This window comes from Protomyctophum parallelum (genome assembly GCF_964188405.1).
Source record: "Protomyctophum parallelum genome assembly, chromosome: 5".
NCBI classification, from domain to species: Eukaryota; Metazoa; Chordata; class Actinopteri; order Myctophiformes; family Myctophidae; genus Protomyctophum; species Protomyctophum parallelum.
The window spans coordinates 261,349-280,356 of NC_139702.1; the positions used below are offsets into that span (position 1 = coordinate 261,349).

The 19,008-nt window shown below is 42.9% G+C and overlaps 1 protein-coding gene across 2 annotated transcripts; it reads right to left on the reverse strand.

Moving 5' to 3' along the window:
- Positions 1–4,793: 4,793 nt before the first annotated feature.
- LOC310859580 (fibronectin type III domain-containing protein 7-like) lies at positions 4,794–15,359 on the reverse strand. Of its 2 annotated transcripts, XM_083766200.1 has the most exons (10): positions 15,298–15,359; positions 14,996–15,192; positions 14,279–14,391; positions 13,554–13,814; positions 13,116–13,414; positions 12,744–12,988; positions 12,446–12,512; positions 11,654–11,734; positions 11,048–11,125; positions 4,794–4,815 (listed from the first exon to the last, which is right to left on the reverse strand). In XM_083766200.1, exons 3-6 carry the CDS (start codon positions 14,379–14,381, stop codon positions 12,926–12,928), a joined length of 726 nt encoding a protein of 241 aa, XP_083622326.1. In that variant the 5' UTR covers positions 14,382–14,391; positions 14,996–15,192; positions 15,298–15,359; the 3' UTR covers positions 4,794–4,815; positions 11,048–11,125; positions 11,654–11,734; positions 12,446–12,512; positions 12,744–12,925. The 2 variants fall into 2 exon arrangements, with proteins under 2 accessions (XP_083622326.1, XP_083622327.1); XM_083766201.1 differs by lacking the exon at positions 12,446–12,512.
- Between the last annotated feature and the right edge of the window lie 3,649 nt (positions 15,360–19,008).

A 19,008-nucleotide genomic window follows, 5' to 3' on the forward strand; every position in this document is an offset into this window, starting at 1 on the left:
CCTTGTGGCGTTATATATCCACTCCACGTTCGGCACGCCAAACCCAACGTCCTGTTTGGACTGGAAAATAATGTCTCTGGTGGTGTGGGTGTTGAGCCCGAACCACTTCCTCACAGAGTGAACTACACTGTCATTTAGATCACTAAGTGTTTTACATGCCAGATGAACGTTGGAGAAGAGGTGTTGTACTCTAGTCAGGGCAACCTGCCTGATAGCCTCCAACTTCATCAGCAGTGGTAGTGGTGAAGCGTCAATCAGGTTCAGCCTAGCTGTAAACTCAGATGTAATGTACTCAACCTGTTCTTTCCATTCCCCTGCAATATTAAACCTATGCCCTAGGTAGTTGTATGACTCATGTAGGTCATACACACGTATGGGCTGTGAGTTGATGGTGAACTCAGGGGTTTTGTCAGCCTTAGACTTATACCAGCGGTTGCCACCACTACGCCTCTGGTAGAGAACAGCACACTTAGTGTGTTTTGCCTCTAGACCGGACCAGTCCAGAAATCTATCTGTTCTAGCGAGCATGTTTTTAATAACACTCTCTTCCAGAGAGGCTAACTGTACGTCGTCCTCATAACCCTGGATGGGGTTTGGGGACAGCACATTGGGTGGGGCACAGTCACACAACCACTTAATCCACCCATTGATGGCAAGAACAAAGTTAATGGCACTCCATGGGCAGCCTGTTGCAATGCCTACTTGGAGAGGTATTGGGTCTGTCAGCTGTTTCCCACAGATGACTTGTATGAATGATGTTTCATACACATCCCTAATAATGTCAATAAATACCCCAGGTAGATGTATTGATTCTAAGGCATTAATCATTACATTATGGGTCAGAGAACCAAAAGCATCACGGAAATCCAGGAATACAGAGTATAATTTACAGGATTCATGTTTAAAATCATCGATCCCAGTTTTAAGACAGAAAACATGTTCATTCATCCCCTGTCTATTTATGTATGCTTTCTGCTTAGGTGACAAGATGCCATTGTCTGTCAGCCAGGGAAGCACACGAGACAGGATACATTTCATGAACACTTTATAGATGGTGGGGAGGAGGGAAATGTCTCTCCATGTAGATGGATCATCAGGTAGATTGTCTTTTTCTGGGATACGGTGAATCATGGCTCCTTTCCAGGATTCGGGCACTCTCTTATTGTCCAGGCAGACATTAAAGATGGATGTTAATTTCTCACATGACTGTGCAGTCTTAAGACTTTCATAGGTTACCCCATCTATGCCACTAGCCCTGTCATTTGGTAGGCTGTGCAAAACAGACCCTACTTCATCAGGTGTAAAGTGGGAGGTGATGGGAAAGGCAGCGGGCCGTACTGGTTGTAGGCTATTTCCCCACGGTGGTAATGGGAGTGGATCACTGATCATTGTCTGGCTGCTACATTTATTTTCATAGTGGTTTTTAACCATCGTGACGTCACTGGGGCAGGGAGGCGGGTCGGGGTAGTCGCTGTCATTTAGATCTGAATCGCTTTCGATCGTCTGTGCTGCCACAAGAAGGAAAGTTTGTTCCTACTCACACGTTTGTGGCGCACCCGGGTTGTACTGGAGCTGAATTATGTCACGTACGTAACACAATTGCCCCTCGATCCATTCCGCAGCGGTAGATTGACTCAGAGCCTCGGGGAGGGGGCGGCTGAGAGGAAACCTTTTCAGGATCCGCATCACGCACGCACACGCACACACACACACACACACACACACACACACACACACACACACACACACACACACACACACACACACACACACACACACACACACACACACACACACACACACACACACACACACACACACACACACACACAGATTAAGGTAAACTGTGTATGGTTAATTGCTTCTCTGTGGGTGGCATAGCCTAGTGCAGTTTGGTTATTTTTCCTTTGTCCTAAGTTTTGCATTAGGTATTTTTGAGTTCTTCATTTTGTACTTTTGGCCAGTATTGTTTTTGCAGTTTGATATTCTTTCATTGTGAATATCTGCACCGGAGCTAAAGTTGGGAGAAATAAAATCCACAAAAAGCATCGCTGACGTTTTTGGAGACTTGGCCCTCGGGCAACTTCACAATGTCCTTTTGCTTATTCCACTGTTGTGGATTTGAGAAATGTGTATTTGTACTGTATTTAATGATATTTCATTAATTGATCTAATGACCATGTTGTGTTGGTTCCACCCACTGACTACTAACGTGAGTACAGCATCTTGCAATGGGTCTGGTCCACAAGATTCGATACACCACTAGGATACCCATGTACCTGTCTAAATACTTCACTAAGATACCCATGTACCTGTCTAAATACTTCACTAAGATACCCATGTACCTGTCTAAATACTTCACTAAGATACCCATGTACCTGTCTAAATACTTCACTAAGATACCCATGTACCTGTCTAAATACTTCACTAAGATACCCATGTACCTGTCTAAATACTTCACTAAGATACACATGTACCTGTCTAAATACTTCACTAAGATACCCATGTACCTGTCTAAATACTTCACTAAGATACCCATGTACCTGTCTAAATACTTCACTAAGATACACATGTACCTGTCTAAATACTTCACTAAGATACCCATGTACCTGTCTAAATACTTCACTAAGATACACATGTACCTGTCTAAATACTTCACTAAGATACACATGTACCTGTCTAAATACTTCACTAAGATACACATGTACCTGTCTAAATACTTCACTAAGATACACATGTACCTGTCTAAATACTTCACTAAGATACACATGTACCTGTCTAAATACTTCACTAAGATACACATGTACCTGTCTAAATACTTCACTAAGATACACATGTACCTGTCTAAATACTTCACTAAGATACACATGTACCTGTCTAAATACTTCACTAAGATACACATGTACCTGTCTAAATACTTCCTTAATGTAAACGAAGTCCACACCCACAACACCAGAGGGAGATTCGGCACAAACAAGGGACTAAATTATTTTCGCTCCTATGCCACCAAAATGTGGAACGCCCTACCAACAGTCATTAAGACATGTGAATCCCTTGACTCCTTCAAAACCGCTCTCAAAGGGCACCTACGGATGGCTGCAATTCGAAACTGGCCTCTGTAAAATCTGATGAATTGAACAATGTGGACCCTGTTGTAAACAAGTGTAATGCTTAATTGGGTCGTCCACTCACAGAACACAGTCTTTGTATTGAGTTTGTACTTGAAATGTACTGTAATTCTACAAACTACAAATATTTCAATCAATCAATCAATCAAATGTCTATTTAAGTGGGTGGATCACTGACATCTTGAGTTTGACCAGATGAAGAGCCTAACCCTCTAGGTGGCGCTGTCCTACAGGAGGACAGTTATTAAACAATGTTTTTGAGTGTAAAATCAGCCATTACGACGGCATCAAGGCCCGCCAAAATACATTTTAGTCGACTAAATCAACCATAGATTTAGTCGACTGAAATCTTATGACATTTAGTCGACTAAAACTAGACTTAACACCAAGACATTCCGGGTCGACTAAAATGTGACTAAAAACTAAACGAAAACTATACATTCGAGAGACAAAAAACGTCTAAAACTAAAAATCATTTAACCCATTTTGGGGCGGGAACCCCTTTTGGCGTTAGCATTATGTTATGCTTTAGCTATTGAAAAATAGCAGATCTACAAGCTCATAGCGCGCCACCGAGTGGCGCGCTACGAGCTTGTAGGTCTGCTATTTTTGAAAAAAATCGAAGAACGACTGACATAGAAACATAGCTTTTTCAGAAAACTGTCAGGATGTAGACGACATTTTTAGAATCTGATCTCAGGTCAAAACGGGTTAACCCATTTTTTGACCCACATTTGGTGTTAGCATCATGTCGTGCTTTAGCTATTGAAAAATAGCAGATCTACAAACTCATAGCGCGACACCGAGTGGCGCGCTATGAGCTTGTAGGTCTGCTATTTTTGAAAAATCGAAGACACTTTTAGAATCTGATCTCAGGTCAGAATGGGTTAATAATGAAACTGCCAGGATGTAGAAGACATATTTTAGAATCTGATCTCAGGTCAGAATGGGTTAATAATGAAACTGTCAGGATGTAGAAGACATATTTTAGAATCTGATCTCAGGTCAGAATGGGTTAATTTTCCTGCGACCAAAACCAACCGACGGCGTCTGTCTCCCTCTCTCTCACCTGCGTGAGCACGGCGAGCGGCGGTGGTGAGCTCACGAGCTCACCACCGCTCCGGTGGTGAGCTGACCACCGCTCCGGTGGTGAGGTGAGCACCGCTCCGGTGGTGAGGTGACCACCGCTCCGGTGGTGAGGTGAGCACCGCTCCGGTGGTGAGGTGAGCACCGCTCCGGTGGTGAGCTGACCACCGCTCCGGTGGTGAGGTGAGCACCGCTCCGGTGGTGAGCTGACCACCGGAGCTGAAATAACGTTGAGCGGTGGTGAGTAAAAACAGAGAGAAGGGCTGGAGCGGTGGCGGTGGTTTGCTCTTCACCGCGGCTCAGTGACGTCATGTTGTAGTTCGGTGCTCACCTCAGTGACGTCATGTTGTAGTTCGGTGGTCACCCCACCCCCGTAAATCCAGACAATGAATAGGCCTTAACACTCACCCAGACAGCCCCCCCCCCCCCCCCCCACCATGGCGTAGAGTCCGGGGGTGACGCAGTCGGCTCCCGGGCGGCACCAGTTCTTGAAGATGATCCAGTCGTGGTGGTGGAACGCCATCTGCTCCACGGCAATGCCCACCATGCGCCCGGCGATGGCGCCCACCGCCATGCTGGGGATGAACAGGCCCGACGGGATCTGGGGGAGGGGGAGACATGTGAGACATGAGACTGAACAATTAACCCATTCTGACCTGAGATCAGATTCATAGAAGTTTCCACTGGACACAAACTGACTGTCTGACTAAAATTAATTTACGGCTGTTATCAAAGCAGACCTGGGCTTCCAGAACACCTCAACAGTGCCACAGGCTGATCACCTCCATGCCAGGCCCCATTGATTGATTGATTGATTGATTGATTGATTGAAATATTTATTAACAGTTTGCAGAATTACAGTACATTTCAAGCACAAACTCAATACAAAGACTGTTAACTGTGAGTGGACGACCCAATTAAGCATTACACTAATACAACAGGGTCCAATTCATCAAAACATTTAGAGACGTACAAATAGACACTTCTATATAGTTAAAGAACAGAACAGGAATTCATCATAAAGGAAGCAAAAAGGGAAAAGAAACAGAATATACAGTGAGGGGAAAAGGGGGGGGGGGGGTGCATACATTAATATACTTTTCAGATGGTCGACATTTCTCGTTTTAAAAAAATCATTTTTTTAGTGGTCTCGTAAAATATTCTAATTCATTGAGATGAATGATGATGATTTTATTTTCATGAGCTGTACTCTGTAGCTCATCAAGATTAAAACAAAAAAATGTTTTAAATACTTCACTTTATGAGTTGAGAATAATGGAATGGAAGTTTCACTTTTTGAATTATATTACAGATGAAAATGAACTTTCACAAAATATTCTAATTCATTGAGATGGAGCTGTAGAAACAGTTTAGAAGTCTTTTTTTTTTTTTTTAATCGGCTTAGTTATTTAACCCTAATTTAACCGCAGGAACCCCTTTTGGTGTTTTAAATATTATGTTATAATTTAGCTATTGAAAAATAGCAGATCTACAAGCTCATAGCGCGCCACCGAGTGGCGCGCTATGAGCTTGTAGATCTGCTATTTTTTCAAAAATAGTGAAAACATTTATTTCAGAAAACTGGAGGATTTAGAATATTTGTTTTTAATTGTGAGGTCTAATTTTGAGGCCAAAATGGGGTTTAAGAGACGGTATACCTTCATGCCGAACGTGAATAATAATAATATAATAATAATATTTATTATTAACCCATTCTGACCTGAGATCAGATTCTAAAAATGTCTTCTACATCCTGACAGTTTTCATTCTGACCTGAGATCAGAAGCTAAAAATGTCTTCTATGTCAGTCGCTCTTCGATTGTTCAAAAATAGCAGACCTACAAGCTCATAGCGCGCTATGAGCTTGTAGATCTGATATATTTCAATAGCTAAAGCATGACATAGTGCTAACACCAAAATGGGTTCCCGCCCAAATATTCTACACTGCCGAGATTGTTTTATTACCTTTGCAGCATACGCGGAAAGAATTTGCGCTTTAGATCCGTGAAAATCCGCCAGTAAACACTAAACACTGCCCGCATCGGTTATTGAGCCGATTAAAAAAAGCCACTTCCTTGATCCGGGTCACAGACAAAGAGCAAAGCGAGCCAAGATTGTCTCTCCCCTCTCGTTCACTTGCATTGGCCTACGTTTCCCAGAAGCCCTAGCAGCCCAGACGACGACTTGATTTCCAGGTTTGTCCCGGATAAATCCGCTGTTTCTTTTTTAATTGTTTTAAAACGGCGAATTAAACGCATTAAACACATGTCGGGAATAGCGTTTTACGCGCGGTAGAACACTGGATTAAACAATGTCATGGGTAGATCGCTCACCGTTTGGGGGCCAAACGGTGAGCGATCTACCCATTATCACAAACCAAAACTGCTGGAGAGAGGGGAACCACGACACAGTGGAACGAGGATCATCATAAAGTCGTGTCGCTCGCCACCGCCACACAGAGAGAACGGGAGTGTGTGTGTGTGTGTGATAAAGCTAATCATTGAATGAGTGTATGTTTCTATACACGCATGTTGAACGATTATACGTCAATAAAGCTTATTTTGTGGTTGTGTGTGTGTGTGTGTGTGTGTGTGTGTGTGTGTGTGTACCATTATACGTCAATAAATCTTATTTTTGGTGTGTGTTACTTTCTACAGAATCTGATAACGATGATCCCATGGACTTGATGTGGAAACCGTTCAGACCAGCGCTACATAAGAGCCCCTTAAGGGACAGCCCCTTCCATCAGAGTGAAACCGTTCAGACCAGCGCTACATAAGAGCCCCTTAAGGGACAGCCCCTTCCATCAGAGTGAAACCGTTCAGACCAGCGCTACATAAGAGCCCCTTAAGGGACAGCCCCTTCCATCAGAGTGAAACCGTTCAGACCAGCGCTACATAAGAGCCCCTTAAGGGACAGCCCCTTCCATCAGAGTGAAACCGTTCAGACCAGCGCTACATAAGAGCCCCTTAAGGGACAGCCCCTTCCGTCAGAGTGAAACCGTTCAGACCAGCGCTACATAAAAGCCCCTTAAGGGACAGCCCCTTCCATCAGAGTGAAACCGTTCAGACCAGCGCTACATAAGAGCCCCTTAAGGGACAGCCCCTTCCATCAGAGTGAAACCCTTCAGACCAGCGCTACATAAGAGCCCCTTAAATAATGTGAATTGTGGAGAAAACTAAATTAACTTGTGTGCAAGTTGCACGTTACAACGGTTTTCGAACTAGCGAACAAATGTAGAATATTTTTGAAACATTTTAAGAACACAAATGTGGTACGGGGGTCCCTGGGTCTTCAGATGGGGGGGGGGGGGGGTCCCAAATACATACATCATTTGGGGGTCCTTGAAATGAAAGTGTTTTAATCTTTGAGAGTTTTAAACAGCGTTAGGAAGGAAGCCCCAAATGAAAAAATATATACAAGAAATATAAGCCCAAAGCCACTTAATAACACAGCCACATTTTCTGAAAACCCTCATGTTTCTATATCAGTGGTTCTCAGTATTTCACCCCAGAAATGATATGTAATATGACACCGACCCACCTTCTGAAAATATGTAGTTCCATGCAGGGACCCCCCAGAAGCAAAGATTTGAGATAAAAACGTTCACTCTGAAAGAATATATATTCAAAGATTTGAGGCACATTTTAACGATTTAAAAAAAATAGCAAACCTACAAGCTCGTAGCGCAGCACTCGGTGCCGCGCTACGAGCTTGTAGATCTGCTATTTTTCAATAGCTAAAGTATAATAGTAATGCTTAAAACACCAAAAGGGATTCCCGCCACAGAATGGGTTAATGGAGGGAGATAGTGTCTGTCACCTCAAATGGCCAAAATCTGAGACAAATGACGTAAAACGGCTTCAGACCGAGGGTGATAAAAACTATTATTATTATTGTTATTAAACGGCTTCAGACCGAGGGTGATAAAAACTATTATTATTATTGTTATTAAACGGCTTCAGACCGAGGGTGATAAAAACTATTATTATTATTATTATTATTATTATTGTTATTAAACGGCTAACCCTAACCCCAGACCAAGTAGTAACTGCATACATTAATATACTTTTCAGATGGTCGACATTTCTCGTTTTAAAAAAATCATTTTTTTAGTGGTCTCGTAAAATATTCTAATTCATTGAGATGAATGATGATGATTTTATTTTCATGAGCTGTACTCTGTAGCTCATCAAGATTAAAACAAAAAAATGTTTTAAATACTTCACTTTATGAGTTGAGAATAATGGAATGGAAGTTTCACTTTTTGAATTATATTACAGCTGAAAATGAACTTTCACAAAATATTCTAATTCATTGAGATGGAGCTGTAGAAACAGTTTAGAAGTCTTTTTTTTTTTTTTTAATCGGCTTAGTTATTTAACCCTAATTTAACCGCAGGAACCCCTTTTGGTGTTTTAAATATTATGTTATAATTTAGCTATTGAAAAATAGCAGATCTACAAGCTCATAGCGCGCCACTATGAGCTTGTAGATCTGCTATTTTTTCAAAAATAGTGAAAACATTTATTTCAGAAAACTGGAGGATTTAGAATATTTGTTTTTAATTGTGAGGTCTAATTTTGAGGCCAAAATGGGGTTTAAGAGACGGTATACCTTCATGCCGAACGTGAATAATAATAATAATAATATAATAATAATATTTATTATTAACCCATTCTGACCTGAGATCAGATTCTAAAAATGTCTTCTACATCCTGACAGTTTTCATTCTGACCTGAGATCAGATTCTAAAAATGTCTTCTATGTCAGTCGCTCTTCGATTTTAAGTTACCAGCTTAATAAATTAATAGTCTACCGTAGCTGTGTGTCAGATGTTCTGTCTGAAGCAGTCAAAGCCAAGGAGAATGTTACAATTTAATTCACAATCATCTTGCCCAGCATCGAATATCACATGATAGAACAGCAGGATAAAAACGGATAGTCTGTCTATCCATCCATGCATCCATGAGCAACATAGATAGATAGCTATATAGATAATAATTTAATTTAATTAATCTATCTATCTATCTATCTATCTATCTATCTATCTATCTATCTGCATAAAAAAACCAAAAGTCTATCAGCATAAAAACAAATTGGTTATATAGATTATATAAAAATAAACATAAAAATTATATCCTGATGAATATCAATATTTTGATAATTGCTGAAAAGATATTGTGATATAATATTTTGCCATATTGCCCGTCCCTACCTCATATCACTTTATTGAAGAAAAATCACACCTGGGTGAAGTGAGGGACACTCTTTATCATCATACATCATCATGAATCATCTCGTACATCAGAATACCTAGCTGTGATTCGTTTAATAGCTGGTTTGCATATTATGTACATATGACATTTTCCTTTCAATGTCAATGGCATTTAATGTTTTGATGTTTAATTTACGTCATATTTAGTGGAAATTTGACCAAATTTCGTTTATCGTCAATGGCAAATCATGAGATGTGTGGGGACTAAAGCTAGGTATACCGGTATACATAGGAGGGGGCCCTCAAAAACACATTATTTGATAACTTTTCATCGTGCTCCTAAAATAATTTGTGTGCTACTAGATTAGTCGCACACGTGCTACTTGGAAAAATGCTAAGCGCCAAGCCCTGGTCGTAATACCGGGCACCACAAAGGGTTAATCTGGCCTGTGAAGGAAGTCGGAAGAGGCCCGGATAAGTATGAAGAGTTATTTACAAATAGAGCCTAATGCCACAGCAGTGAGGGGAGCTGTCTGTGGTCCTGAAGTCATAAACTAGTCTCACAGTCTGCATAATCTAGTAGTCCCACAGCCATGGGGGATCTGTCTCTGGTGCTGAAAGTCATAAACTAGTCCCACAGCCATGGGGGAGCTGTCTCTGGTGCTGAAAGTCATAAACTAGGCCCACAGCCATGGGGGAGCTGTCTCTGGTGCTGAAAGTCATAAACTAGGCCTACAGCAGTAAACAGTCACTATTTTGGGAGGAACAATCACCAAAAATAACAAATCCTGACGCGTTGTGAGCTTGTAGATTTGCTATATTTGTTGAAGCGACTTGGTGTACTGTAGACTGAACAAGAACACGGCAAACATAGTGCAAGTGACACTGATGCATTCCAAAGTACTATCAAAATATTCTGAGGCATAGACACGCACGCACGCGTGCACGCACGCACACACGCGTGCACACGCACACACACACACACACACACACACACACACACACACACACACACACACACACACACACACACACACACACACACACACACACACACACACACACACACACACACACACACACACACACACACACACACACACACACACACACAGCCTGTGTGTGTAACCTAACCCTTGTGTACTCAACAAAAACCTGACAAAACTGAGGACGCAAATTGTGATTGGTCAGAATGAGATGATGTATGATGACGTATGATAAGAGCGCCCCTCACTTCACACGGGTGTGATTTAAAAACCCTAAATAACCCTAACCCAAAATAATACTCTTCCCTCTTAAACACCAGCAGCCCAATATCGCTGGTGGAGAAAGCGTCGCATCGCGATGCATTGTGAACTTGTAGATCGGCTATTTGCAAATGGCCAAAATGTGTATAGTGCTGAAGTGGTAAATGTATGTTTTGCAATAATAATCAAAATCTACAAAGTAAATGTGTGTGTGCGTGCGTGCGTGCTTAATCCAGCATATGTTAATAACATATAAATTAGATTACAGCATCTGTTGACTGAATAAATTAGATTACAGCATCTGTTGACTGAATGAAATGAGACAGACGATGAAACAAACAGGCCAGAGATGTGATCAGTGCACTCACGTTGTTTTGATGCAGGACTTGAAGTACTTTGTTGATGTTGTTCAGAGCGTGAACTCTGGTGGAGCCGCGCTCTTTGGTCTGTGGAGAAAGGGAAAGGACAATTTTAGCTTTTGCATTTTGGAAGGAAATTACTTGTATGCAGAAGGATAGCAGCAAATGGCGGTAAAACCATTTAGGACTGAGACCAGATTTTACAAAATGCCTTCTAAATCATGAGTTTTCTGAGAAACCTATGTTTCGATTTAGTGGCCGCCGAAAATATGTTATTCCAGGGACCTCCAGAAGCAAAGATTTAAGTTAAAAGCGTTCGGTGTCAAAGAAAATATATATTCAAAGATTTGCACACATTTTCATGATTTTTTTTAAGCCAAAATGAGTTAATAGCACAGGCAGACTCTTCACATTCTAGAGCATGTCTGAATATAAAAGTAATGTCAGAGCTGAAATCGAAATGTATTATGAAATAATACACGCACGCACGCACGCACACGCGCGTACACACACACGCACACACACACACACACACACACACACACACACACACACACACACACACACACACACACACACACACACACACACACACACACACACACACTCTCTTACCAGGGTGCTGCCTGTTAGTCCCTCCAGCTTGCGTCCGTCCCTCAGGTCAGAAAACATGTCGCTGATTGATGTCTTCCCCGTCTTATTGGGGGAAAAACAAACAAAACATCATAAGAAGATTAATTCAATATAAGACAGAGATGGACTAATAGAGACTAATGTATGATATATATATACTAAGATGACTAATAGAGAGATAAGATAAGACAGAGATGGACTAATAGAGATAAGATAAGACAGAGATGGACTAATAGAGAGATAACTGGCATTTTTTAAATCAGCATCGGCTCACGTCTGCATTCAAAAGGCAATATGAAATATTATGTAGAAGCATTTATTTGTAACCATAAAAAGGTTGTTGACTTATCATTTTTAATAACAAATTAATTGGCCTGCCTATACATACTTAAACAATTAGATCACAACACATACGTAGTCACTACCAAGTGAAGATGTATTGTGTTGTGTGCTTTCGTTTATGCATTGATAAAGATTAAAATCAACTGACACGCAGTGAATGTTCAGAGTAACAAATGCGTCGTTGACATCTGTTTTCTCAAAGAATATAAAATAAAAGCAGTTTATATCATATTACAGACCTGCTGTTCAGTGCCATGCCATGTTTGACAGAGACAGTGCAAAACTGAAAGAAATTATCCTGTCCAACTAGTGTCTGCGGGTCTCCTATTCTACAGAGATGATCTCCAGACCCCCCCTAACACGTTAAGTATTGAAGTAGGTTCCTGGGTTCAGGTCAGTGATGATGAAGCTCTTTCCTTCCACAGTCAGTACCTGAGATTTACAGGTTATGTCCATGGCCAACGTCAACAGTCATTTCTCAAGTGACATCTAATTCATCCTTGAGTGTAAAGGAAAAAGCAACACGTAAGTTTTGCTATTTGCTATCTATGATTTTGTTTAAATTATATGTCGTGAAGCAGCTGATCTCCTCTGTCTGCTCAGGGACTAATTCAGACCTGGTACTCTAGATGGCAAACCAGAAAACTAGCAATTGTCCGGGCCCCCATGCAGGACTAGAGGGCCAGTGCTATGAAGCATTCTTAACATCAATGTGCACTGAAGCGCGTACCTGATGTGACACGTGTTTCTCCACTCTCCCCTCCTTCGTTGCTGGCTGTGACGACCAGGTGACTGGACTGGACGTTGACTACGGAGCAGGACAGGCTGCCTGTGCTGCACAGCTGGGACTTTGGCGAGATGCTGTCGTCATACACCGTGTACGTGACGGCATGTACGGAAGCATAACCCTTTCTATGAGACTGTGGCCGAGGAGAAGACACCGCTGTACGTCACTCCTGTTGGGAGGACAAGGAGCTGTGGAGGTGGAGGGGAGGGTTTATCGTTAGTATTGATTGTAATAAGAACTGCCCGAACGGCACAATCACATACATGCACCAACGTGACTTTTGAACAATATATATCAGTCTCAGTCTCAGTGTACCTGTATTTCCACTGCGAGCCACTGCTTGGCCACTGGTTCCACCACAGTTCCTGCTTTCCACACTGGCGATGTAAGATGAACCACAGGGCAGGGGCATCTCGTAGGCAGTCGAGTTTGTCCAAGAGAGAGGTCGAACAAGGTCTGGTTGTCCCCGAGGAGATTACCCGTCATGGTCAGCATGTACTGGACATGTGAACAGGGGACCTGTGTCCAGCTGAAACGCAACACCTGGCGTGTTGTGTTGCGTGTTGTGTGTTGCGGCAACAGCCGAACCTGCACGTTGTCTGGAGCACAGGGAGCTAAAAGGAGAGAGTTGGACTGGTCATTAATACATCAACTGTCATCGTGGTGCGACGTGAATACAGAAACTATCGTATAGAATAGGTTTTAAATAATCGCAAAACATCCGTTTCTTGTAACAACTGTGAGATTTCTTACCAGCTCCAATGCGTACTGTGTCACTGACAGAACTGTTGCATGTCCCATCTGAGGCCAGTACAGTGACGTTGTACTGGACTCCACACCGAAGGCCCTCTATGGTGCAGTTTGTGTCCAAGCTGTCACAGCACAGCCTGGCGCCACTGTCGTCCTGGGCGCAGCCGAAGTATTCCACTGCACCACTGGCGGGAGTCCAGGACAGCAGTGCCGACTGGTTGGCACAGTTGTACTCAACTGAGAGGTCGACTGGTCGGCATGGGGCTAAAGGGGAGGGGGATTCAGAGTTTTGAAGATGCTTTTCTGAGTGAAGCACTTAAATGGGCATTCTACATTATAAAGCTAATGGTACGTTCTAACAGCAGGTGACAGCCTGGCGTATTTTCCGGAAGTGCGTTATTTGTCTATGGGACCCAGCGATAGTCGAAAATAATGTTTCTTTGTTTACCCTCCATGAATGGTGATACGGAACTCCCTCTAGGAGATTTGTATCACCCAGAGTCGCCGCTGTTCGCCCGCTGTTAAAACGTAGGGTGAGGATAGTAAAGAAAGCATTGTATTGGTGCTTGTATGTGTACATGTTTTTCATTTTTGTGACCAACTTAAAACTTTATGTTTTAAAGAAACCCCTCAATAGACCCCGGGGTTCGCACAGACATTACAGGGGGAAAACAATACGTGTACATGTGTTTCTGTGTCTCTGAGCTGCGTTTTTAAACATGCGTTACCTGTTTGCAACTGGATGGTGGCGCTGGGACGACTGTCACACAGGCTGTTGGCGGCGGTGACAGAGAACGTATAGAGGACGCCACAGGCAAGGTCATCCACCATACACGTGGTGCTGGTGGAAGCAATTACAATTTACAATTTAGGCATTTAGCAGACGCTCTTAATCCAGAGCGATTTACATTTAAGCAAGAACAAAAGCATGGGAATACATCACATAAAAACATTTATCATGAAACATGCGTAAGCTAAGAAAGTAACAGTGGAATATCTATATAATGAAACTATACATACACTATACATATAAACTATACATATTTACTACTATGCTATACATATGTACCATGGCGTGCTATGACTATAGACAATACAATTATAGTGCTGTCTACATAACATGCTATAAGTCTGTGTCAAATGCTATCTAAGCCAACAGAAATGCTATCTAAGGGGTTAGGGTAAGTGCTATGGGCCATGATGGAGTCTGAAAAGGTGGGTTTTCAGGCTACGGCGGAAGATTGGGAGTGATGCTGCAGTTCTGACTGCAATGGGAAGTGCATTCCACAGTTTTGGAGCCAGAAGGGAGAAGAGTTTGGGACGTGTGGAGCGTTGTCCCGGCGTTTTTAGTGAGGGTACTTCCAGCTTCCCTGCGTTGGCTGATCTGAGTGCGCGGGAGGGTTTGTAGGGTTCAATCATACTTGCAAGATATGGGGGAGCCATACCTTTGGTTGCTTTGAATGCCAGCATCAGAGTTTTGTATTCTGTGCGGGCAGCGACGAAGCAGTGCAGTTTGTCGCGTGGCCTCCACCCACCGCCATCACCGTGTACATCTCTGCCCCTAACGTTGCGTTCCACGATATGGTTGCTTCATTGGACAGACAGTCCAAGGAGCCGTTGATGCCTTGGGGTTTGCATGGAGCTGGAGAATACACATGAGAGGGAATTTGGTTGGTCGGATGATTTAAGAAACGCAAGTTGTTGTTTTTTTTAAACAATTTTGGCGGCATGGCCACCCATACGGTACCTGATGAGATGTTGATTGGTGGACTGAGCTGGCTGTCACAGTATGCTTTGTGAGCCCTGACTTTAACAGAGAAGGTAATTCCGCAGGGCAGACCCTCGACGGAACACGTATTGTCGGAAGACGTGCACGGGAGAACTGTTCCGTCACCACCAGTGACGAAAGCTGTGTAGTTGAGGGCATCGGTGCTGGGATTCCAGGAGATGGCCGCGGCATTCATAGGACTACTCCAGGCAGACACAGAGTACTGTACTGCCCACCTGCTGGCAGACCAGGACACAACAGCAGTGTTCCTGATACAGTCAGGAGCTACTGAGACGCTGGTAGGAACTAGAGTTCTCATTTTCTGCCCGAACCCGACCCGGCCCGGCCCGGCCCGACATTTTAGGGCCGGGCCGGGCCCAAAAAATATGCTAATTAGACGGGCCGGGCCGGGCCGGGCCGGGCCTCGGGCTCTGTGATTTTCCGTGATTTTTTATTTTTCTTCTTTTTTCAAAAATGTTATTATAATAAAAATAGCAATTCTGTTATTTGTGTAATGTGTAGGGCTGTAGGCTATATAGCCTACAAGTATGTATTTATTATGAAGAGGGCTGCGCTATGGCGATTCACTTGTGACAGGAGGAAGACGGAGGAGTGGAGGCAGGGGGCTTGGAATGGATTACTGACTGTGCAGGCGTGAAGTGAACGGTGGGGTGGTTGTTTAATGTTTATACCGCTGGCTGGCCTCTGTTTTGCGGCGCACCAAATGAGCTTCTGCTTCAGTTCATAATGCTAAATGTTTTATAAATCAATCGGATTATCAAACGATAGACTGCAACATGACAAAAACAGTTGCACTGAGCCATCTCGTTAAACCCAGCTGGCTGCGATGAATAACCTAATCATTAGACCTAATCAACGTCATATAGTCACCAACCGATCCATATAATTCTGTAGTGTATGATCTGACCACGCAATGTTACAGTCCACTGCAGGCTACAGGCTATTTGATTTACAAAATGATTAGTATTATAACCGCCGTCCCTCAGTGCGGCAGCGGCGCACCTCGTTATATGTGCCCGATTTAAAATAACAGAGCTCAGCTGTCTCTAAGCTCTAAGCTCGAGACACGCCATGAGCGGGTGCATGGATATATATGTACAGTAGGCTATGTTTGTTCTTTTGGACACCGAACGGGGACGATACTTGGGGTCTTGGACATAGCTTCACTTCAGAGGAAACGGGGAGCTACTCACCAGTCACCACCACTGGATATGGAATCCATTAGAATGATATGGAAATGGTAGGCTACATTAACAGTCTAACGTGAGCTACATAAATCCTTTATTTCGCCGATAAGTCCATTGAACTCCGTTCTCACTCTCACACAGACACACACTGAAAGAAAAAAAAGAACGCCACTTTATTGCATGGCCAGCGCAGCGTGTGTCTGTGTGTCAGTGGTTCACTGACGGCGCATGCTGCTGCGCTGGCCATGCATTAAAGTGGCGTTCTTTTTTTTCTTTGTCGGGCTTTATAGGGCTTCGGGCCTAACATTATGGTATTTCTTAGGGCCGGGCCGGGCTTCGGGCTGACCCAGTTAGGGCCGGGCCGGGCCGGGCTTCAAATTTCGGGCCCGATGAGAACTCTAGTAGGAACACATGGCACTGCAAAGAGACGATGGAATACAGCGTTAAACATTACACAATATAACTGGGCTCAAAGATATTCTGTATAGTAAATGATTAGAACTGATCGGAACAAGAAAGAAATGTAACTAATTGTAACAATTAAGATCTAAAATCAGTATTATGATGAGTGGACATGCTATACGTACAGTATGTTGTTTATTTTTAGTTCTCATGAGATTGCATTGTGGGGTGGCTAAATGATTCATTCCTCCCCCTTTACTCGTTTCTTACACTCATCCATGTCTAGATTGTAGCCCAAGTAATCTCCCAGAGATATATGCTAAATATCAGTGTCTTTGGTGAGTGTCTCACCTGTTTCAAGTTCCACAGCTGAACTTGGTTCACTGTGACAACCTCTGTCAACAGCTACAACACTGACAGAGTAGTTTCCACCACAGTGTAGATCAGTGAAAGAGCAGGTGTTTGCAGTGCTTGAGTTACAGGTGTGTTCGTGTCCATCATTCGTGTCCGTTGCTGTTGCTATGTGCATGTTGGCCCCTGAAACAGGGGACCAGGACACTGTGCTAGCCCCACATTCTTCAGAAACAGAAACATTACTGGGGGCGCAGGGACCTGGAGAGATGGAGGGAAGAAGTGGAGAGAAAGAATGATTATTCTCTTTCATTTGTGCTTCAATTGATCAAACAAAAGTACAAAACGTATGCTGAGCATCTTAATTAGTCATACATAGTCTTTAGTCGCATTAGTGTGGTTGCTAGAGGAAACACACTATTGTTCTCGGTCCGAAATTCTTTTTCATGTATCACACACTGACTGTTGTCACTGTTGTCATGCTTCACATGATATCGCAATATATAATATTATATAATGTATTAACAGCTGGTAACTGACAGCTGGTACTGTTGGTGGAGCAGCCATGTATGTGTCCATCCTGACCCACTGCAGTCACATTGTAAGATGTGGCACTGGGACTTCTTTGCCAGTTCACATTGGCTGAGTTGGAACAAACCAGACTGGCACTAACACTCACTGGGGCACACAGGGCTGGGGAGAGAGATAGGTGGGGGGGAGTGTTGTTATTGAGGATAAAATGTACACTTTAAGATGATATCCTAAGAAGGATCTGAATTTCTCATTGCTGAAATGTAACATAATTATTCATTCATTCATTCACTTCCATTGATTCGACTTAAATCTTTCTTAAGCGAAGATGATCCAAAAGCAGCATTACGTTGCCTTTGGCCTTTGTTGTGCATACATACAGTATATGTTCTCCATGTCTTACCTGAGCTGAATGTCGGGTCACTGGAGCAGTTTACATCTACAGTGTAGTTGGAGCCACAGGTGATGTTTGTAAGAGTACAGTTGAGATCAGAGGACATGCAGGTGGTATTCGAGGCATGGCCTTGACTACTCCAGGCAGACACAGAGTACTGTACTGCCCCCCTGCTGGCAGACCAGGACACAACAGCAGTGTTCCTGATACAGTCAGGTGCTACTGAGACGCTGGTAGGAACACATGGCACTGCAAAGAGAGGACGGATACAGAGTTAAACATTGTACAGCAGCATTAATAATGAAGTAACAAGAAAATAAAAATGAATGTAGCAGGGCTCCAGACTACCATTAAGACAATTGTAAATTAAGATTTGAACCTGCAAATTATTAAGGGGAAACATGGCAATGTGTTATAAAATAAGATTGTTTTCTGAGTGGAAACATAATTTTAAATGAATTTACATTGTGTGGTAGTTAATTCATTTTTGCCTTCCTCCACTTAATCATTTAATTTCATGCATTCATCTATATCTAGATTTGAAGCCATTTAATAAAATGTAATCGACACCTAATTAAAACGACCCAACAGGTAAAAAGCAGCACTGCAGTGTTTTGTGGTGAACATCTTCTAACCTGTTTTTAGTTCCACAGCTGAACTTGGTTCTGTGTGACAACCTCTGTCAACAGCTACAACACTGACAGAGTCATTTTCACCACAGTGTAGATCAGTGAAAGAGCAGGAGGTTCCAACGCTTGAGTTACAGGTGTGTTCGTGTCCATTATGTGCTGCTGCTGTTGCTAT

What these genes read in the sequence shown, in the direction of transcription:
- LOC310859580 (XM_083766201.1), bottom strand. Translation starts at nt 14,381, where the DNA reads ATGGTGGATGACCTTGCCTGTGGCGTCCTCTATACGTTCTCTGTCACC. An exon ending in CACCATCCAGTTGCAAACAG is followed by an intron (nt 13,815 to 14,278) that starts GTAACGCATGTT and finishes CCTCCCCTTTAG; the next exon opens with CCCCATGCCGACCAGTCGAC. An exon ending in GGCTCGCAGTGGAAATACAG is followed by an intron (nt 12,989 to 13,115) that starts GTACACTGAGAC and finishes CCACCTCCACAG; the next exon opens with CTCCTTGTCCTCCCAACAGG.